Genomic DNA, 21,441 nt, shown 5'->3' with positions numbered 1-21,441 from the left:
GCGGGCGCGGGCTCTGCTATTGGCGAGCCGCCGCTAGGGGTGGCTTGGGGCTGACAGCAGAGAGGCGGCAGGCAGGATGCGCGCGGCCGCAACCATGGCCTGCGCTGGCGGCTTGGGTCCTGAGTAGTGGCAGGCGAGCGGCGGGGGGGCGCAGCTGCAGGAACCCAGGGAGGATTTTAGCTCTGCAGGTGCGCCCTCCGTTACCTCTCAGCAGGGCAAGACGCGGAGCGGAGCCAGGAGCAGGGCAAGAAGACCCAGGAAGCTGGCGTTCGACTTCTTTAACTACTGGCATCTGGGGGGTTTGGCTCAGGCTTTGCTATTTTCGCGTCTCTCCTCGCTGTGTGGAAGCCCCAGCTCCCGTCCCGCCTCCGCCTTTGCGCGCCACGCTCGGCCGCCTCTGCTGGAAAGCAGCCGGGCGCGCACTCAGCATGAGGAGAGGACTTGGGACTTCCCTGGCGACTTTGGCGGGACTTGTGCTAACTGCTACAGGGTAGGCGTTTTCAGGTAATCACAGCTGCTCTTGGGGCGAAGGGGTCAGAACGAGGTGTCCGGGACCCCGGAACCTCCCAGGTAGGAGAACTGGAGGAGGCCGTTGGGGCCCGCCAGGGGCGCGGCAGGTCAGGCACCGTGTCTGCGGGTCAGCGGAGCACAAGGCGAGGGGCCTGAAGGGAGGGCTGGCGCCGAGCACCCGGGCGGGTGGAGCAGGCCCGCCTCTAGGACTAGTCCTGGACCCCAGACCCCCAGCTTGGCCCTCTCTCTTTCAGCGCCCTGGTCTACTGCTCCGGTTTGGACGCCCGCCACTTCAATTCTCCGGCCAGTTCCTAAAGAACAAATGAAAACTTTGCCTGAAGTTCTTAGCAGCCGCCGCCGGGAATTGGCGCTGCGCTGTCCCCTCAGACCTGGAGCAGAGCCAGGCGAGGGGGATGCCGGTGTCCAGGTGTGCCTGCGTTGAACACCCTGACCTAACCGCAGCTTGGGGGAGATTTGGCCTCTCTGGCGACCTTAGTAGATCCCCGCGGTCGCTCAGCGTCTTGGGAGAGCCTGGACGAGCTTTCCTTGTGGGTTCTAGAGAGGTCTCCGCGATGGTAGAGGAAGCGACAGCTGCCCATGCCTCAGAGGTGTTGCGCCACACTGGACACACGCTCCTAGTCCTCAGCCCCCTGATGGAGCACAGCGTCCAACGTCAACTTGTTAATCCTGCCAGGCTGCATCTGTGGTCCCAAATGGAGGCGGGGCTGTTCTGGCAGTGTGCACAAGAGCAAGCATGTGCTAGCGGGCGCGCTTGGGCGTTGAAAGCCCTTGTGGAAACAGGATCTTCAATCAGAGATGGGGGTTAGGGGCGAGGCCAAACCTCACATGGTGTTCCAGGGTTTACCTCCAGGATCACCTTTTTGTACCTGGAGGACCCACGTGGATGGGCAAATGCTGGCAACATCTTTACACTTTCCCATGCTTATTAAATGAGCTTCATTAAAGTCTATGCGCAGTGGTGGTGGTGGGCTTTCTTCTTTTTCTTTTAATAACCAGCCCCTCTCCCCGCTATTTGGCCTTACACTTGGTTTGCAGAATAGGTTTCTGTGTTTACTCTGGAGGAATGAGTTGGTTGGACACTTTTTTTTTTTTGGATGGAGACTTTAATTCAAAGCGAAAAGGCACGTTTTAAACGTTAAAGACGTTTGGCATTCTGGCGCATGGAAATATCAATTTTTACTTTCTTGGAGTCTAAGACCATTCATTGGCTGTTGGTCCTCTGTGTGCATACGCATAGAAGCTTGTGTCCTGCAGTTGCTGTGCGACAGGACCCCTGACTAGGGGACAGAGATGGAGAGGAGCTTGTAGATAGCTGATAGTCCTCAGCTTTGAAAGAAACCCAATCAATCAACTTGAAGAGAAATACCCTTCCCCAAGTTTAATTTTTCCTTAGCTAATAATTGAATGTGCTGCAGAGATTTTAACATAATGATGCAGGGCTGTCTGATTGGATGCAGATTTTGGCCTGCATTTTTACTAGTGAATATTGGATAGCACTTGCCATTTTGGTAGCCTAAATGTTAGTGTTAAAAGCCAAGTTTGAAGGCCTTAATGATGTTATTTTCTGTATTAAAATCTGTAACTCTCTGCCTGGATTTGTTTAATGTAAGCTGTGTCATATCATTAGGATGAATTTTTAAATTGTATACAAGGAGGTGGAAACAAACTTTATAAAACTGATATAAATCATGGGCACCTTATCACTATAAAGGATTTCAGACTTCGTGGTACTGACCTATGTCTTTGGTAAGGCTAATTTAAATGATTAGTCAAACTCAAATAGGCTTTTACTAAAATTTAGCCTGTTTTTTTTTTTGAGTAAATGTATATTTTGTTTGTTTGAATTATACCATTAACTAAAGTGTTTCTTCTTTTATTTGAAAAGTCAGTGTTATCTTGGTTAGTGCATAAAACAGAAATGAAGGGGTATATCCAAGTGATGGCTTAGCAATGTTGAGATTTAAAAAATTTGAGGGGCTGGGGTGGTGGCTCAGCGATAGAGTGCTTGCCTAGCGCTGGGTTCCAGCCTCAGCACCACATAAAAATAAATAAATAAATAAATAAAGATTTTTAAAAAATAAATTAAAAAAAATTGAATTTGGCAGATTTCATGCATGTGTGCAAGGATCAAAGATATTGCAGTTCATTATACTTTTTCCCTTCACTTTGTATTTTAGTTCATACAGGTTCAAGGCACCTCATGCTTTGCAAAAGTCAAGTTTTATTATTTTGTATGTTTGTTTGGAAAAGTTAATTCTGATGCTGTGAGTGACAGAATTTTTAGGATTCTTCTGGAAAGGGCAATATTCGGCTGTTTTTTGTCCGATGTAGGAATAGATTTTAGAGACAGAGGAGCCAGATTATAAGCTCCTTAAGGGCAAAATCAAATTCTTTCTTCCTTTAAATGTCTTTATTTTACTTATTTATTCAATATGGTGCTGAGAATCAAACCCAGAACCTAACACCTGCTCAGCAGGTGCTCTACCACTAAGCCACAACTCCAGCCCCGCCTTTTTTTTCTTTCTTGGTTAACACAGAGCCTTAGCTCTCACAGGCAGTCACTATTTAATACATTATTAATGTGAATCTGGATCATTTGTAAATTTTCGGAAGGTATGTGAATTGATTGACATAAGGAAGGAGAGAAGTGATTGTTAAAAGCTAGATTTAGGGAATGGAACCACCATTTGACCCAGCTATCCCACTCCTATGTCTACATCCAAAGGACTTTAAAACAGCATACTCATGGGGATACAGCCACATCAATGTTTATAACAGCACAATTCACAATTGCTAAACTGTGGAACCAACCTAGATGCCATTCAGTAGATGAATTGATAAAGAAAATGTAGAATATATACACAATGGAATATTACTCAGCACTAAAAGAGAATAAAATCATGGCATTTGCAGGTAAATGGATGGAGCTCAAGAATATAATGCTAAGTGAAATTAGCCAATTCCAAAAAACACAAATGCTGAATGAGTTCTGTGATTTAAGGATGCTAATTCATAATATGCTGCAGGGGTTGGAGTAGGGATGGGAGGATTTAATGAACTCTAGACAGGGGAAAGGGGAAAGGGGACGGAGGGAAAGAGAGGGGGAATGGGGGTAGGAAAGACGGTGGAATGCAATGGTCATCATTACCCTAAGTACAGGTATAAAGACATGAAGGGTGTGACTCTACTTTGTGTATACCAGAGATATGAAAAATTGGGTTCTATATGTGTAATATGAATTGTAATGCATTCTGTTGTCATATATAACAAAATTTAAAATTTTTTTAAAAATTTATCATCTAAGTAACAAAGAGATTTAATAATTTGGGATGGACAGGAAAATACTGATATGATCTGTATCTGGAATTGTCTGTATCTATACACACTTTCTTATTCTCTGTTGGGGAGGCTGGGAGATTGAGGCCAGATTCCAGTGGGGCAATGCATCCCATATAAGTATGGAGTCTGCTTCTACAACAAAATTTTAAAAATTTACCTGGACTTTGTAAAGGCATGTTTTATGTAAGCTCAGATTTAGACATGAAAAGCACAGTATTTGTGTGAGAGACATACACACAAAAGTTAGATTTGGCTTACATTTTCCCTGTGGGGCTTCTCTTGAGATCACCTAATAGACTAAACCATGAAGTTAATGTATTCTGGGAGTTTCTTTGTGTAATAACTGAGATTTATGCCTAAGACACTTTACTGTGCCCCTTCAGCAGTGCTGTCCTGGCCTCCTCTGGGATGGGTTTGAAATTAAGAATGTTAGTGAATCATTTCAAGAGGTGGACTAGACATCTTTTGGATACCAGACATCAGAAACAGAGTGCTACATTCATTGAAAGAGAAAAGAATTAAGATTTTGATCCAGGAGGACTTTATGAACTATAAATATTTCACTTGAAAATCCTTATGAAGATTAAGTAGAATAGCCCAAGTTCACTTTGTTTTCAAGGCTTTTAATATTAATTAACAATAACTTATATTAAAGCACATAAAACCTGAGGAATAAAGTTAAGTCATTTTACTTTTGCTTAAATTTCTCATTTCAGGGTAAGAGCTGAGAGTTGGCAAATTATTTATTTTGACCTGTTTCTTAAAAATCAAGTTGGAATATATATTATATGATGAAATGTTTAGTTCTACCTTGTAATGGGACTGATGTGTTACGTTCTGTTAACTTTAGTTTGCAGAAATAGAAATGCAGACTTGGAGGCTGAGGTTGGGGCTCAGTGGTGGAGCATTTGCCTTGCATGTATGAGGCACTGGCTTCAATCCTTAGCACCACATGAAAATAAACAAAATAAAGGTATTTATTTTAAAAAGAAGTGAAATGTTAAAAAAGAAAAAGAAAAAGAAATACAGACTTGGCCCTTTGTTTCAACTACAATATTTGGAAAACCTTAAACTTTAGCATAACCTTGTAAATTTGGGTCTAGTGATTTTAAACTCTACTGGAGAAATTTATTTATTTATTTATTTAGATAAATTTATTTTTTGAAGTACTCTTTCAAGGATGTTTGTGGGAAGCGGCCGAAATCTGAATAAAGTCTGCATAGTTTTTTTTTTTTTTCTCCCCCTTCAGTGCTGAGGATGGAACCCAGGACCTCTTTTTTGCTAGGCAAGTGCTCTACCACTGATCTATATCCCCAGAGTCTGAATCAAGTTTATAGCTCAGTTAGCTTTGTATCAGTGTTCTCTGCTCTCCATATGTAAGATATTAACCCTGGAGAAGCTGTGCAAATGGTGTATTTGAACTCTTTGAGTTGCTTTTGCAACTCTTTTTATAAGCCTAAAATTTATTTCAAAACAGACTTTATAAAGAATCCATTAAAATAGTGAAGATAAATTTGTTTAGCATTCTGATTTAATTTTTCTTTTTCAGATAATTAGAATCATGACATTTTACACTTTTGTGGTTCATTCATTAGATAATTGATAGGAAGAAAATATAACATAAAACATTCCATTTTATAAGTCAGGAATAGTTTAATTATGAATGTCTAACTCACTAAAGAAATACTTTTAAAAGATACAAAATACTATAACCTTCCTTTAGAAGAGGATGCAGCTTCTCGAGTTCCTAAAATATTATGGTGATCATCAGAAAGTCTTAGTTTATGTTGTAGCTATGAAAAACCCAGCAGAGGGGGAAAAAAAAAAAACAGAGCTGTGTTGGGTAGGGAGGAGGAAAGATTTAGTTACCAGCTTCCTAGTCCATAATCCACCTCCCCACCTTTGGCGGGGTGAGAGCGGGCAGCTAGCAAGGGCAGGACATAATTAAGGGGATGGGTGTGTAAGAGAGAAAAAAGAAGAAAACAAGATGAGTAGAATTGTATACTTCAGTGGGACAAGCTTTGCAGACAGCAGCAGGCAAGGGACTCTGCTCTTAATCCCTCTTTGGTGACAATTATGTAGGCAGATCCTGCACCTCTGCTCTTAATCCCTCTTTTGTGACAATTATGTAGGCAGATCCTACACCTTAGCAGCTTTCAGTGGCTCTGAGGAAGGCCTGGGGTACTAGGCTAGTGTTGATGGGAAACTGGGTTTGCACAAGGATCACTTGGAGTCCTCCTTCCAGATACTGCTGCCCAGGGCCAGGCATGGTGATTATGATGTCCTATTATCATAGAGCAGGGTCCAGTAGCATTCCCTTAGTTTGTGACCCTGCTTTGAAGAAATTTTGTTCTAAAAGTGGAGTTCCTAAATGGGATTGCTTGGGCCAGCAACAGCAGTATTAGTCAGGAGTCTGTGAAACCTGCAGATTCCATGGTCTTGAGTTAGGAACTACAGGTTAAGTTCTTAGCAATCTGTTGAAACTGTCCCTCCATGGGATGCTGACGGGCCTGGAAATTTGAGAAGTCAGGGATAGTTTACACTGTTGTAAAGTTGAACCCTTTATTATCAGACTCCCTTCATAAGAGCTGAAAGAGGACTAGGGTAAAAGAGAATGTGCATTCATTCACTTATTGCTTTTTTGACAAGCACTGCCGAAATTCTGGCAATGGCCATGTGATTGTGCTGTGACTGTTAGATGAGACCACTAGTGTGGTACTCCAAACAGTAGTCTTCCCTGAGGAAGATACTGATCCAACTAGTTGTGAAACTATAATACAAAAAGTCTCTGGGGCCAGGATTGTGGCTCAGTGGTAGAGCACTTGCCTAGCATGTGAGAGACAGTGTGTTCAATCCCCAGCACCACATAACAATAAACAAATAAAATAAAAGTATTTAGAAAGTTTCCTATAAATGAGTATAAAATTCTAATTAAACATTGATGTAATATTTATTGGAAATTTCTCCAGGTTGATACGAGGAATAGAAGACTTTTTTCTTGGTACCAGGGAGTGAATCCAGGGGTATTTAATGACTGAGCCACATCCCCGCTCTTCTTATTTTTTTATTTTGAGACAGGGTCTTGCTAAGTTGCTGAAGCTGTCTTTGAACTTGAAATCCTCCTGCCTCAGCCTCCAGAGCCTCTGCGATTCCAGGTGTGTGCCACTGTACCCAGCTAGAAGATATTTTTTGGCTTTTTTAATAAAGATATAACCCAATATGCTTATTAAAAAATGCCTTTAGGGGCTGGGGATGTGGCTCAAGCGGTAGCGCGCTCACCTGGCATGCGTGCGGCCCGGGTTCGATCCTCAGCACCACATACAAACAAAGATGTTGAGTCCGCCGATAACTAAAAAATAAATATTAAAATTCTCTCTCTCTCTCTCTCCCTCTCTCCTTCTCTCTTTAAAAAAAAATGCCTTTAGTTCAAATTAACATTTCTTTCACAATTACTGTTTGTAAGTCCCATTAGTGGTGTGGAAATAGGCAAAGATAAGAAAGATACAGTTAACACACTTTGAAAAGGTGTCCATCTATTAAGAATTTCTAGATCTTAACTGTAAAGAAACAGGGACTTTCTTAGGAAAAAATGGAAAAGTTAATTTATGTAAGAATTGGAGTTTTAACATGGAAATGTGAAACTTTGGAAAATACACTCTCAACTTCCAGATGGGAAATAAAAAAAAAGGATTTCCACTGTATGTCTGAGGTATTGACAATGTGCAGCCTTAATTAGAGCCCAGTTTTTCTCTTAGCCCCAAAAGACAGTTACGGCATCTGTGTCACTTAACACTCTGGGTAAATAAAAATGATTGTGTTGTTTGTTTAATGGATTTACCTGAAATGCATTCAGTGAGATTAAGACTTTGAGAAGTACTTTCAGAGTGCTTGACACAGGCCGGCTAGCCTCCTGTCATCCAAAGCTGATCCCTAGGAATAGTTGCATCCCTAAACCCACCTGCCTGAACCAGGAAAGGTCTGGCCTTTTCCATAGAAGGCATTCTGGACTTGATTCATTTATAGCTAAAGAAGGGAATGACAGTGGACCTCAACTGTTTGTATGTGTACCTCTAAATCTTCATTGTAAAAATTAGTTTTTTTAGTGAAAGCTGTAGTTCTTTTAGTACTAACTATGGTATAGTTTGTTGTAATTCAGCACTCACCCAAATACAACTTTATACTCCTCTGCAATAATCTTACTCATTTTTTCTTTTCTTTTTTTTTTTGGCTGTTAGTCTACAAGACAGAGGTAGAATTAGAATAGGCAGTCTTTATTTGCCGACCAAGTAGGAGTTCATATTCACCTCTGGATTCTTCTTGTGGTAGACCAGCAAAAGCAGTGGAGTGAATGGCTTTGTGTAGGTGTGGACAATCTTTAGGAAGCAGCTTATATATACTGTGTTGACAACTGTAAGAGATTACTTCTCTGACACTGAGGATTTAAGTATATAATTCAAGAAATCATTAGAATTTGCATGGAAATCTGATTCAATCATTTGTTTCCCTGCTTTAAGCTTAGAAGACTAATGAGACATTAACCTTTTTTTTTTTTTTTTTTTTTTTTTGTGGAGCACAAATATTGGGCCCCTGGCTTGGAAACAAGGTTAGGTGGAGAACCCCATGGAAGCAGGCTGTGGTTTACCAGGACTGGGGCTCTGGGGAGGGAAATGGCATCCAAGGCTAAAAGACTGAAGATTCAGGACACATAGGAGCAATTGAAGAGAGTGGAGAATCTAGAGACTTGTCACAACTGCTGAGGTTTTAGAATCTCCCGAGAAGGAACAGGCTACTGTTTAACAATGATTTATCTCAACGTGCAACTGCCTAAGCTGAAGCAAAGCATTTACTTTTTATGGGCTGCAAAGCATAAAATCTTATAGAGCATCAGTTTGTTTTCAGATGAGTGAATATTCATTTTAATCTTTTGCTCCTATTCAATATGCAGAAAGCAGATTTATTGCATACAATGAAAAGAAATGTTTTAGTCTGGGTTCCCCTGGAAGTCAGAGGCCTCCTGCATCTCCCTGCTTCCTGCTGTGGGATCACAGTGGGTTCACAGATGGGCCTGGGATAGAGGGAAAAAGGAATTAGATCACACCCTCTGGAAAATCTGTTCTATTGGAGCCTCATATTTGAACTTTCTTTTTGGTTTTGAATAACTTGAGGAACTTTGCCTCATGTAATAATCACATACTTGAAATTGAAACCTCGTATTCTGTCTAGATATATGATTATAGAGATTTAAAGTATTCCTTTAAAATAAGTACTGATGATGTACAAAGTCAAATTATTGAACAGTGTCTGGCATGTAGTACTCAGTAAATATATGTTGAATGAATAAGTATGATTTAATGAAGATCCCTTGGAGAAGAAAAATACAAAATTACTTAAGCTTACTACTGTTTTTTGTTTTTTCCTTTCTATCCATTTTTGAAAGCATTTCCAAGAACTTTAAGAATAGAACCAGATGTGGGCTTAGTGCAATTCCCAATTTATGGGGGTATAGAGATTCAGTGACTCAATTTAAAGGCAAAAGTGTTAATTAAATATGTAAGCTTGCAATTTTATCTGATAAGAAAATTATAAGTCAGTTATTAAAGTAGAATTTCGATACAATACTAATCACTAAAAGTGAATTTTTAGTGTGCAGTAGATTTATTATGATTCTACTCTAGGAGGATTTGATTAAGTCATCGAGGTATTAAAGGAACTGTGATATCACCATAAGGGGTTCCATCACAGAGAATAATATATACTGTTTGCAGTCTTTTGTTTCAGATATAGAGTGAAATTAATTACACCTAACACGGAGCTCAGATGGCAGCCTGGTAACACGGGGCTCAACTTTATTGTAGCAGGCATGCTCTCCTTGCTTTTTATTCAGTGGGCACCTCCCACATAATAAAACTTAATAAAAAAGGCGACTTTGATAACAATTTCATAAACTGTGTTTCCTACTTCTTTGACATTTTTTTTTCCTCCAAAGGTGACCTCTATCCTAATCTCGGGTAACATCATAGGTGAGTTTTGCCCAGTTTTTGAATTTTGCGTAAGTGGGCTTGCATAATATATATTCACTCATATTTCAAAAGATAAATTAAAGCAAAATTTTCAGTCTTAAGAAATTTGTCTGACATACAATTTTTGGATTCTAAGTGGCAAAAACTGAACTAATAAAAGAGAGAATTGCAGTCCCTATTTTCTCTCTTTTTAATTTTAATTTTTAAATTTGTTTTAATTAGTTAGATTGAGGCACTTCCTTGACTTTTGAAACTTGACTGCTGAGTAGGGTGTGAAATTTCCCAAGTGAGTCAGGGCACCAGCATCCATTGGCGGGGCGGAAAGGTGTGGCACCTTTCTGTGCCCGCCCACCACTGGAGCCATGTTACTTCCATAACTAAAGACATGTTAACAGGAAAAGAGCATCACACATTCACTGACTTATAGTTTGAGGGGAAAAGAAAGCCTTTGACAATGAAGACCCAGGGAAAACTTCCTGTTTGTCGCTTAGGAATGGTCGTCATGTAGAAATGCATTTGGATGGAAGTTCTGATATAATGGTGATGGATAGTGAGGAGAAATGCAGCAGGGCTGTCTGTTCAGATTCTTGAGTTGGCCTGTGTGGCATTCCTTCCTACAGGCACGGGGCACGACCCCTCTGGAATGACAGTGGAGAAGGGGGAGTTTCCAGTTTCTATGTCCCACCCTGGTGAAGAGGAATTCTGGTTTCTCTCACTCACTTTGAGGGAGAAAGGCAGAAGGCAGGAGAAGGTCAGAGAGAGACCCCATTTCTGAAGTCTAGGCCTTCCATTGTCTTTTAGTTAAAGTACTCAGCAGACCAAAGCACCAGATTTTGAGAGTATCCTGTTCTGAGCACAGACAATATGTTATGGATGGGAGTTTTCCCCCTAGTTTCACTCTCAGTTGCCATTTGCATCTTGTGTGGTTTTTAAAGACCTCTCCCTTTCTTTCAAGCAATGCTCAGGGGGCAGGGAGCCCTGAGAGGCTGACTGCTGGGGATCCTTTGTTACTGACCCTTGTGAGATTGTGAGTGTGGCCTCTCCAGGGAGAGACAGGAAGCTGTGGTGTCCAGGCCATGATGTCAGCCATGGGGACCCTGGGGCACAGACAGAAAGACAGAATCTCCTGGTCTGATCACTTCTTGGTTTTTAGAATTGTTTCCACCTGTGAGTAACTCTGTGGCCTTGTGTTATTTCATTTCACTGAGCTTCAGTCATCTTTTCTGGAAAAACACCTTGCAGATATAATGTAAATACTGAGGCAGAGAACCAGTGGGTGGCATCGGGGGCTTCTTGAGGTGACTGGCTCTGTGTGTTTAATGGTCAGAGTAAGAGGGGATCCACCTGTTCTTCCATCTTCCATGCAGGTTGTGGGTTTAACCACATGAACTCAGTTTCTATGAATCCAAAAGGATTGAATATTGACAGTATTTCACGTGGTTCACATTCCTGGATCCCCTTCTCTAGGTCCAAGACGTTGATGGTTGGGGCACTGGGAGGTTGTAGAAGTGACATTTATGCATGCACGTGTAGTTACACACATATGTAAGTTATAAGCATATGTAGGACCTACTGAGTGGGGACGTCTGGAGAGACCACAGAACCCACTAGAGAAGCACCCCAGGTGATGTTGCTGCTCATTCAAATTGAGGAGCTACAGGGACCCTGCCCTTCTGCAGGATTAACTAGTCTTCTCTGACTGGTGTTAAGAAAGCATGAATGTCACTCATGAATTTTTACATACTGTTTGATTGACCTGTGAGTTTGAAGCAGAGACTTTCTGGTGTCAGAGGAAATTAATTATGAAAGAAAGCATTTTATGGTTTATTTTCCAACTCGGTGACCATTAGTAAATATAAAATTCCATATTACCTGGAATTTGGGGGGATATAATGATAGGATAAGGACAATTTAGGATAATCAGAACACCAATGACCTTAGATCTCTAAATTTGCAGATCTGAGCTGCATTTTGAGATAACTCATTCAGGGAAGATCATGAGACAAGATATTCTGCAAAGTATTGGGGGGAAGATTATTTTATAGCATTTATTCCTTTATTTCATGTTCTGTGAAACATATGGACACTGTGGAGTCATTTGCCTTAGGGGACCTGTAAGCAGAGATGTTTTGAGTTCCTAAAAGTCTCATAGATCTCAAAATGAATGTACCAGTCTGTAAGCACTTGAAATTTCCATTTCCTTATCATTTTGGTCAAGGAAGAATGGTGCTTGTCAAAATGTAGTCTCTGGGAAAGGTGGCTCATTAAGTATTCTTTTATATGACATCTCTAACAGGATGTCACTTTGATACATTGACTTCTTTGGATTCAGATTTCTCACTTGTAAAATGAAGACATTTGATTCAAGGATCTATAGGGTCTCTCCAGCCACTTAAAGAGCATGAGAATTGCCAGGTACTTATATCTTAATTCAGATTAGTTTGTCAGAAAATCATGGTTCAAGAGAATGGTACCTGGATTTATGGGTACCATTTTTTTTGCTAGGTGACGATGGGAGAACTGTCTAGAAATGGGCAACCATCTGAGAGTTTACCTGACAGCATAAGGTGGCTTGCTAAGAGGAAGTGGGTGCTGAAAGGCTGTTACTAGGACTTTTGATGCTTGGCACATTTACCATAGATTAGTTCTGCAAAGATGCCTGCAAGAAAAGTTTACTCTACCTATGCTTGATAATGTAGTCATCATTCACAGAGCCACCAAAGGTTTTGCAGTAGCAGTAGTAGAAGGTTTTGGTTCTCTATGTAAATTTTGACAGCATAAGTAAGCCATGTTTCAGGGGCCTATAATTGATATTAATAATTTTTTCATCAGATATTGAATACTAATTAGGTGCTAGGTCCCATGCTATGAGGATATGATATTCTCAAATTTATTGCTGCTCTGTAGCAAATAAAAAGTTGGTAGAGTATCCACAGAAACTTTGAGAGGTCAGGTATTCTGCACTTTTAACCAGTTCAGGTCATCTGAGTACTATTGTGATTTCTCCCTCCCAGAACAGACTTGCCTTTGCCCAACTTATGCTTTGTTGTGATACTATCTGCTTATATTAAGTGTGCTTTAAGGAAGAGCATTAAAATGTAGTATCATTAGCATGTTGTTGAGTGATGTTGTATTGCATAATTTGAAAAAAAAATCTGTCTGATGTCCTTCTGGGAAGGTTTCTTTCCGGGCCTTAGTTCCAGGAAAAGATGTCATTCTCTTGGATAGTTAGTTTCTTCTCAGGAACACAGTGAATGATACAACCCACCAATTCTTCCCCTTTTAGTGGGCTTGTAGAAAGACAGTTTTAAATGTGTATTGTCATAAGTAGAACTTTTAAATTGAGCAACAAAATTAGCACAGACAGGGAAACATCAGACAGGGAATGTGTTGGCTTTTGTAAGAGAGAAGGTCGTGGGCTAGCAGGGCTGGTCCCAAGGGTTCAACACTGCCATCAGATTGCATCATCAGATTCTAAGTCTTCTTCTCTAAGCATCTCTCCTGTCTTTGTGATATTTCTGAGGAGTTCCAGGCCAACTCATCCAAATCTAAGCCCAGTGAGAAGAGAGATTCCCTTCCCCAGTGGAACACATTGCTCCTGTGAATGAGCTCCAAGAAAAACTGGCTGCTCCCCCTGAAAGTGGGTGGGTATAGGCAAAAGGGCAACGAACCATTCCAGGCAGTCATCACTCCATAGATTATAGATCCTGGGTCTTTTTCCCTGGTTTCTGGGTCCTTTTCCCTGCCTGATTCTTAGTCTCCTCTTCACTTCTCTCACCTCATTCTAATATATCTGCTCTATTTTATGCATCATTATAAATGCATTACATATTTTTAGAACTGGATGGAGATGGCAGAAAATAATTGAGTTCCATCTCTTGCGTTTGAGTCAGAGTTCCCCCAGTAGGACTTGTGTGTGTGTATGTTTCTTTTACTACTTTTTTTAAAAAAAATTTTGGTTGTAGATGAACACCATACCTTAATTTAACTTATTTATTTATCATTATGTGGTGCTAAGCATCAAACCCAGTGCCTCATACATGGCAGGCAAACACTCTACCACTGAGCCACAACCCCAGCCCTCTTCTCCTTTTTTTTTAGTTTTAGGTGGATACAATATTTTATCTTTATGTGGTGTTGAGGATCGAACCCAGTGCCTTGTGCATGCCAGGCTAGTGCACTACCACTTGAGCCACATCCCCAGTCCCCTCTTCTCCTTCTTAACAACACCATGTAACATATTCATCACTTGTTAAAGATTAGAACACTTGAGTGGGTACAGAGATTCTTATAGCCTACTTGAATAGTTCCCCAATTTATTGCTTAAAGTATCAAAACCTTTGGGTTATGCCAAATTTTACATAGTTTGAAAAACATAATTTGTTTAAGCAGCATTTTATGTGAACAGATTGAAAAAAGAAAAGACTCTCCAAGTCTTTGTAACTTTATAATCAGTATAACTATGAACATGTTATATTAGCTATTGCTATGTAATAGACCATCCCTGAATCTATAGACTTAAAGCAATTTACTGCTTTTCATGTTCCATGGTGGTTCTGCTGATGTAAGTTGGGCTTGGTGTACTTTGTGTAGTGTCTGCTCAGCTGATCTTGGCTGGGCTGTCATGAAGTTTTGGGATTAGTAGGCTGGGATGGCCTTGGTGGAGCCATCTGGGTGCCCCTCCATGTGCTCTATAATTTTCTACCTGGTAGAATTTCCAAAGAGAAGAGTAGCAGTGCACCAGGGCTTCCTAGCTCATGCTTGGGTATAGATACCTCCTTCTGGCCAGAGCCAGTCCCAAGGCTAGCCTAGAATCAAGGGTGGAGACAGACCTCATACCTTGGTGTGTGGGATTGCAGGACCACATGGTAAAGAATGTAGGTGCAAGGAGAGGTGGAGACTTTGGTCCTACACAAGGATCTGTTTGATCTAGTGCATATGATCTGAGATGCTTCTGCCTAATAGAATATGGTTCAGAAATTGCTGGCAGGATGAAAAACAGGAATTTGGGGTCCAAAGATTTGCAGTGAGGGTTCAACATTGCCACTTACTATCATCTGAAGGGGGAAGTTGTTGACCCCCAGTGAACCTGGTTGCTTATCTACAGATAGGGTCATCCAATGCCATGTGGTTCATGGGTGTGCTCCAGTGACTCTTACAAACATTGTATCTCTGGGGCTAGATGAAGGGGTGATAATAGCCCAATTATATCTAGTTCTCCTCCTGGATGTGCCCATTTCCAGTTGGGAGTCACATGGCCCTGCTAGACTCTAGGCACAGTTGTGCACCTGTGAAATGGGAGCAGTGCTTTCCTGGCCATCCTGTGAAAAACACAGTGCCTGCTGTAGCACAGCTGCTGTAACCACTACCAGAGCCCTGTGACTACAGGATAACCTGGAATCATTGCCTTATACTTTTCCTTTCTGCTGCAAGCCCCAGAGGGTATGGTTTTCCCCAGTCACAATATTCTTCTATTTGTAATTCTGATTCATAAACTTGCTACTATTTTTCCTCATATCTCTAGAGCAAGGGAAAAGAAAATATGACAGTTGCATGCCACCTAGATGCTAGGTCCTTCATGTGTCATTTCCTTACTCCCCCCAAACTATCCTATAATAGGACAGTAGCATTGCAGGGTTTTATTGGCACTGTAGGGTTTATGGAACTGAAGCTCCAGCACATTTCAGGGTGTTTTCAGACAGTGGGCACAGTTGATTTCAGATCCCAAAGCATGGTTTTCTTTCTGGCTTTTGATCTTGTCCCCACTTGTTGAGCCCTAATGCACATGTTGTAATTTTGAACCATGGCTTTATATTTAGTACAATTTCTCATGTTGATGTTAAAAACAATTATAACATTGTCATAGCCCAGTATTGCAATGTACTTACTGCTATTTTACAGCCCTCTGAGATAGTAAATTTGAAGGAATAGTACTTAGTTTCTTAAGAACTTGAATAAAATTAATTGAATTGAGATTTATTCATATTTTTTATGTGCAGAGGAGCGCAGAATGTTATCTTCCCTTTTTATCTAGATAAAATTGGATTTTTAAATTTCATGTGTTTTGCATCTGAATCTCTGATTAAGGTGAAAGGTATAAAATCTTGCATTAGTGGTTGTGGGGGCACAATGCTTCTAAGGTCAGTGATAATTTATTTAAGACCTTTCAAGTGGGAGTGAGCAGGGTTAGGAGCCTGAAGTTAACATCACCTTCTCTAGTACAAGAACACATAATCTTTTGAGGTTTGACAAAAATAAAGAAGCATGTAGATCCCTCTTTGAAGGATTTAAAAATAATCCATTATCTAGTGTCTAGCTGTATTCACCAGGGGAAAGGACTATCTGAGATATATATATACTCGTCCGCAAAACTTATTTACTTTGTCCATTTAGATCATTTTGTTTTGGCAGCATCATTGGGAGAATTATATCAAGATAGACTGTGCATTAACAAAACTGCAGGGCTAAGCCTCTGGCTCAGTGGTGGAGTGCTTGCTTTTACCATCTATGTCGGCTTGAGTTTAACCACCAGTATTAAAATCAAACAAACTAACAAACAAACAACAACAACAACAAAAAAACCCCAAAAAGTAGAATAAGTGACTATGAAGAGCATATTGGCATTTTTTTCAGAGTGAGTTTTAAAAAATATGGATTTACACTCTTTAAGTTTGATCATATTCAACAAATGCAGATGTATATATAAGTACTTAGATTTGTGTCAAGACTCTTAATTGTGTTCTCTGTTTTCCTTCTCTATTGTTTTTCTGCAGGGCTAGGGATGGAAACTAGGACCTCACACATGCTAGGCAAGTGCTCTCCCGCTGGCTGAGCTATACCCCAGACCCAAGTTTCTTAACTGTGATTTTTGTCTTAGAAGAGCAAAGTAGATGGATATTATGATTTTAAGCACATGAAAAGTTTATGCAGATCATGTGAAGTAATTTGAAAAGTTGCTTTCTCAGCTCTCAAACACTTGCAAGGTGTGACCCACAGAGGCCACTGCACACGGTCCTGGGCCTGGCTGCTTAGGGTTTCAGCTTTGAGCCAGCACATGTGCCCCTCATTCTGCCCTTCCCACCCTCTTCCTAAGCCTGTGTTAGTTCAGATACATAAACCAGGAGCCACCAGGTGCTTGTTCTCCATTTCTTTATAAATGGGAAATTGCTATTAAGTTGACATTTTTTTCTTTTATTCGTTCTATCCTAGGCCATGCCTCCTACCTTGAGGTTGTTCTTCCATACCTCAGTTTAATAATCCAAACTGAACACAGTGGGAAGAAATCTTCAGTGATGGGAAGAATATTCAAGATTTGTGGGCTAAGGGTGTGGCTCAGTGGCAGAGTGCTTGCTTGGCATGTGTGAGGCACTGGGTTTGATTCTCAGTACCACATATAAATAAATGAATGAAGCTTCATTGACAACTAAAAAAAATTAAAAAAAAAACAATTTGTTTGCAAGGTATATTTTCTTAAAAAAATAATACTTATCTAAGTCTAAGTGTGAAATGAGTTAGGACCACATCCTCCTACCCTGAGAGGTGCCTGTGCCTTTTGCAGGCAAAGACTGGTTTATGAATCCTTTGTTGAGGTCCCTACTCTCAGCCTTTGCTAAGTATTGAGGATGTAAGGCTGTCCCAAGATGACCCTGTAAGGAGCTCATGGAAAAACATATGTCAGGGTTGGTGTTGAAGCTCAGTGGTAGTAGCATGTGTGGTATACTGGCTTAGATCCTCAGCGCCACATAAAAATAAATAAATAAAAATATTGTGCCCATCTACAACTAAAAATATTTAAAGGAAAAAATTGCCTAATTACATTTAAAGAAAAAAGGTCAGCTGAACCTTCAATTTTAAAATAAAAATAGTATGGAAACTAAAGAGGGAGGGGGTGGCATCACCCTTTCCAAGGTTGGCTTGTCTAGGGAGCTTGAAGTCAAGTCTGGAGGAAGGAAGCCTCTAGAAAACTGGAAGGAGGGCCTTCTGTAACCTCTATCTCTCAACATGCAAAAAATTAAACTCAAAGTGGATCAAGGACCTAGGAATTAAACCAGAGACCTTGTACCTCATGGAAGAAAAAGTAGGCCCAAATCTGTGTCATGTGGGATTAGGCCCCAACTTTCTTAATAAGACTCCTATAGTGCAAGCTTTAAAACTAAGAATCAATAAATGGGATGGATTCAAACTATAAAGCTTTTCTCAGCAAAAGAAACAATCAGTGAGGTGAATAGAGAGCCTATAGAATGGGAGCAAATCTTTACCCCTTACACACCAGTTAGAGCACTAATCTCTAGGAAATATAAAGCACTCAAGAACCCTAACACTGAAAAACCCCCAAAACAAAACAAAACAAACAAACAAAAACAAATAACCCAATTCATAAATGGGCCAGGGTACTGGACACTTCTCAGAAGAGGATATACAGTCAATCAACAAACTGTGAAAAAATGTTCAACATCTCTAGCTACTAGAGAAATGCAAATCAAAAATACACTAAGATTTCATCTCACTCCAGTCAGAATGGGAGCTCTCAAGAATACAAACAACAATAAGTGTTGGCAAGGATGTGGGGAAAAAAGGCACACTTATACATTGCTGATGGGACTGCAAATTGGTGCAGCCAATCTGGAAAGTAGTATGGAGATTCCTTGGAAAACTTGGAATGGAACCACCATTTGACCCAGCTATCCCACTCCTCAGTCTATACCCAAAGGACTTAAAAAACAGCATACAGGGACACAGCCAAATCAATTTTTATAGCAGCTCAATTCACAATAGCTAAATTATGGAACCAACCTGGTTGATGAATCAACTTGGTTGATGAATGGATAGGGAAATTTTGGTATTTATACACAATGGGACATTACTCAGCATTAAAAGAGAATAAAATCATGGCATTTGCAGGTAAATGGATGAAGTTGTAGAATATAATGCTAAGTGAAGTAAGCCAATCCCACAAAACCAAAGGCTGAATGTTTTCTTTGGTACTAAGATGCCGACTCATAACAGGGATAAACGGGGTGGAGCATGGGAGGAATGGAGGAACTTTAGATAGGGCAAAGGGGAGGGAGGGGGAAAGGGGGGAGGAATGATGGTGGATTGAGTTAGACATCATTTCCCTAAGTACATGTATGAAGACACAAATGGTGTGAAAATTCTTTGTGTACAATCAGTTACTTGAAAAATTGTGCTCTATATGTGTAATATGAAATGAATTGCATTCTGCCATCATGTATAACAAATTAGAATAAATAGTTTATTTTAAAAAATGAGATACTTCTGAAGTGGGTGAGTTTTTGAGGGTAACAATCATTTACTTAGATAAAATATAGAATGGGAAGGCCTAGGAAACTGGAGGAAGGGGAAAATTTTAAAGAGCTTTCACTTAATTTTTAAACTAGAAGATGGCATTGTTGGTGCCTTGGCTCCCTTCCCTTCTGTCACATATTTTCTGCTATACTAAAAGATGGCTGTTCACAGGATTGGAATTTGGCCAGAAGTTGGAAAACTGTGCATGGTTTTGTGAGGGGTTCCTGAGTTAAAAACTTGACTGCTCTTTTATTTCTATGCCTGATATGAAGCTCCTGGGCTTTCATTTTCTCCTTTCTTTTCCTTCCTCCTTCTCTGTGTTCTGTTAATAGTTGAGCTTTAAACAGGTGTGTTCCTCCCACTGAACCATTGCTGCTCCTCTTGTAGTGGAATTACCAGAAAACCAAACGCTTGGGATCACCTTTCTCCTCTGCAGGATGTGGACGGCGCAGGGAGTGCTGGTACAGATGGAGTGAGCTAGAAATGGGAGACCTGCTCATGCTCTGCTTTTTTTTTTTTTTTTAATTTTTACATGCCAGTAGTGGAATGCATTACAATCGTGATTATCCATTCACAGCACAATTTTTTCATAACTCTGTATATAAAGTATGTTCATGCCAAATTATGCCATTATACATGAGCTCTCTTATTATTATTATTTGCATTACAATTCTTACTACACCTTTATACCACAATTTATCATATCTCTGTTTGTATATAAGGTATGTTGACACCAAATTCACATCTTCTTACATGTATTTTGTATAATGATGGTGTTCTCCTCTGCTTTGTTTTTAGTCAGCACGGCAGTCCTTAAACATAGCAGTGTGACTTGACAGAAGAGCAACCGATGTTCTGAACATTTCAACATTTCACATTTTCAGGCACTGTCTGAAGTGCCTTTCAAATACATATTGCCCGACTTAGTACTCGTGACAACCTAAGGTACCCCCATTTTACAGGCCTGTAAAATAAGCTCAGAGGCTATGCAAAGTGACCAACATCAGGTACATGGTAGGAGGCAAAGCTGAGTGTGGAACTTAATTAACATGATTCAGAAGCCATTAAATTGTGCAGCTCGTTGAGCATCCCAAATGCCAAAACCTGAAAACTAAAATGCTCCCAGATCCAAAACTTTTTGAGCACTGACATAATGCTACAGTGCAAGATTTTACACCTGATCTCATGAGGTGGTTTGCAGTCAAGGTGTAGGCATGTGAAAAGTAGTGTAAAAAAGCTATCTTCAGGCAGCATTTTCAAGATGCTCATGAAACAGAAGTGAACTTTGTGTTTACACTTTATTTCCATCCCCAAGACCTCTCATCACATATATGCAGATATTCCAAAATCTAAAAAAATAATCAAAATTAGCATGCTTCAGGTTTAAGCACTTTGGGTACAGGCTACTCACCCTGAACATAGTACTTTGTATCAGAATTAGCATTATGATGCATACCCCGGGAGCTTAACCTGATCCTGTTTTGAGATCCTAGACCTTTTTGCATGCTTCCCTTTTGATTGGTTAGGCAGGATTCCAGTAAGGGTGGATGGATGACTCAGCTGCAAGCAGCATTGTCACCCCAATAGCAGGACTAAAGACTGAGGGACACCAGCTCTCAGGATACTTATAAAGTTGGTCTCTCATTTTGGAGGATGACTTTCAAACAGAGTCAGTGGGTAGGTTTGCTCATTCTGGAGACTGTGGTGCATCCTAACAACATCAACAGAAATAACTGTGATTGTCAGCAGCAAAATGGAATAGCTACTGCTGATAGAACCTTGCTGTATGGCATCTTGAAGGGAGCTGATGGCCAAGGCTAAGATCTGAGGTTTTTGGGCAGTGGTACTGGGTAGACATCTGACATTCATGCTTCTGTATTCTATAAAAGAATTTTTAAAAACTAGGTACTTTCTTGCCCTTTGATAAGTTCACATCTGAAATTTTTATTCAGTTCAGAAGCAGAGAATATATGCTCTATAGTAAATATTGCATCTTAAAATAAAACTTTTACAAAGATATTTTAAAGATATCAGAAAAGCTGGGTACCCATGGACTTGATACCATCCCATTGTCCATTTAAAAATACATGAAAAAGCTTTTATTTTTATTTTACCTCCTGAATTTTCTCCTTGAACAGGTATTTTCTTATAATTTTTCCATAGAATTATATCATATTATAACATTTTTAAGCTTGAAATCTTCTACTTATTATTTACCAAACATTTCTGTAGCAAAAGTATATAT

At 40.2% G+C, this 21,441-nt stretch overlaps 1 protein-coding gene across 5 annotated transcripts in view; it reads left to right on the top strand.

Annotated features, from left to right (window-relative positions):
* The window catches only part of LOC144369871 (uncharacterized), a 130,719-nt gene that overhangs the window by 761 nt on the left and 108,517 nt on the right, over positions 1 to 21,441 (top strand). For 2 of the 5 annotated variants that reach the window (XR_013429703.1, XM_078030375.1), the window contains exon 2: positions 765 to 2,118. The exons of 1 other annotated variant lie outside the window; for it this stretch is intronic. Coding sequence is in view for 1 of the 4 variants with exons in the window: in XM_078030375.1 (XP_077886501.1) it covers positions 765 to 952 (188 nt within the window). In the remaining 3 variants the exon portion in view is untranslated. Of the gene's footprint in view, positions 505 to 764; positions 2,119 to 21,441 lie in introns of those variants that run through there. 2 more of the 5 variants (XR_013429700.1, XR_013429702.1) reach the window with 2 other exon arrangements.

Source organism: Ictidomys tridecemlineatus, chromosome 13 (assembly GCF_052094955.1).
Source record: "Ictidomys tridecemlineatus isolate mIctTri1 chromosome 13, mIctTri1.hap1, whole genome shotgun sequence".
In the NCBI taxonomy this organism is placed as follows: Eukaryota; Metazoa; Chordata; class Mammalia; order Rodentia; family Sciuridae; genus Ictidomys; species Ictidomys tridecemlineatus.
The sequence above is the reverse complement of the archived record's forward strand: the minus strand, read 5'-3'. Positions and strand labels throughout refer to the sequence as shown.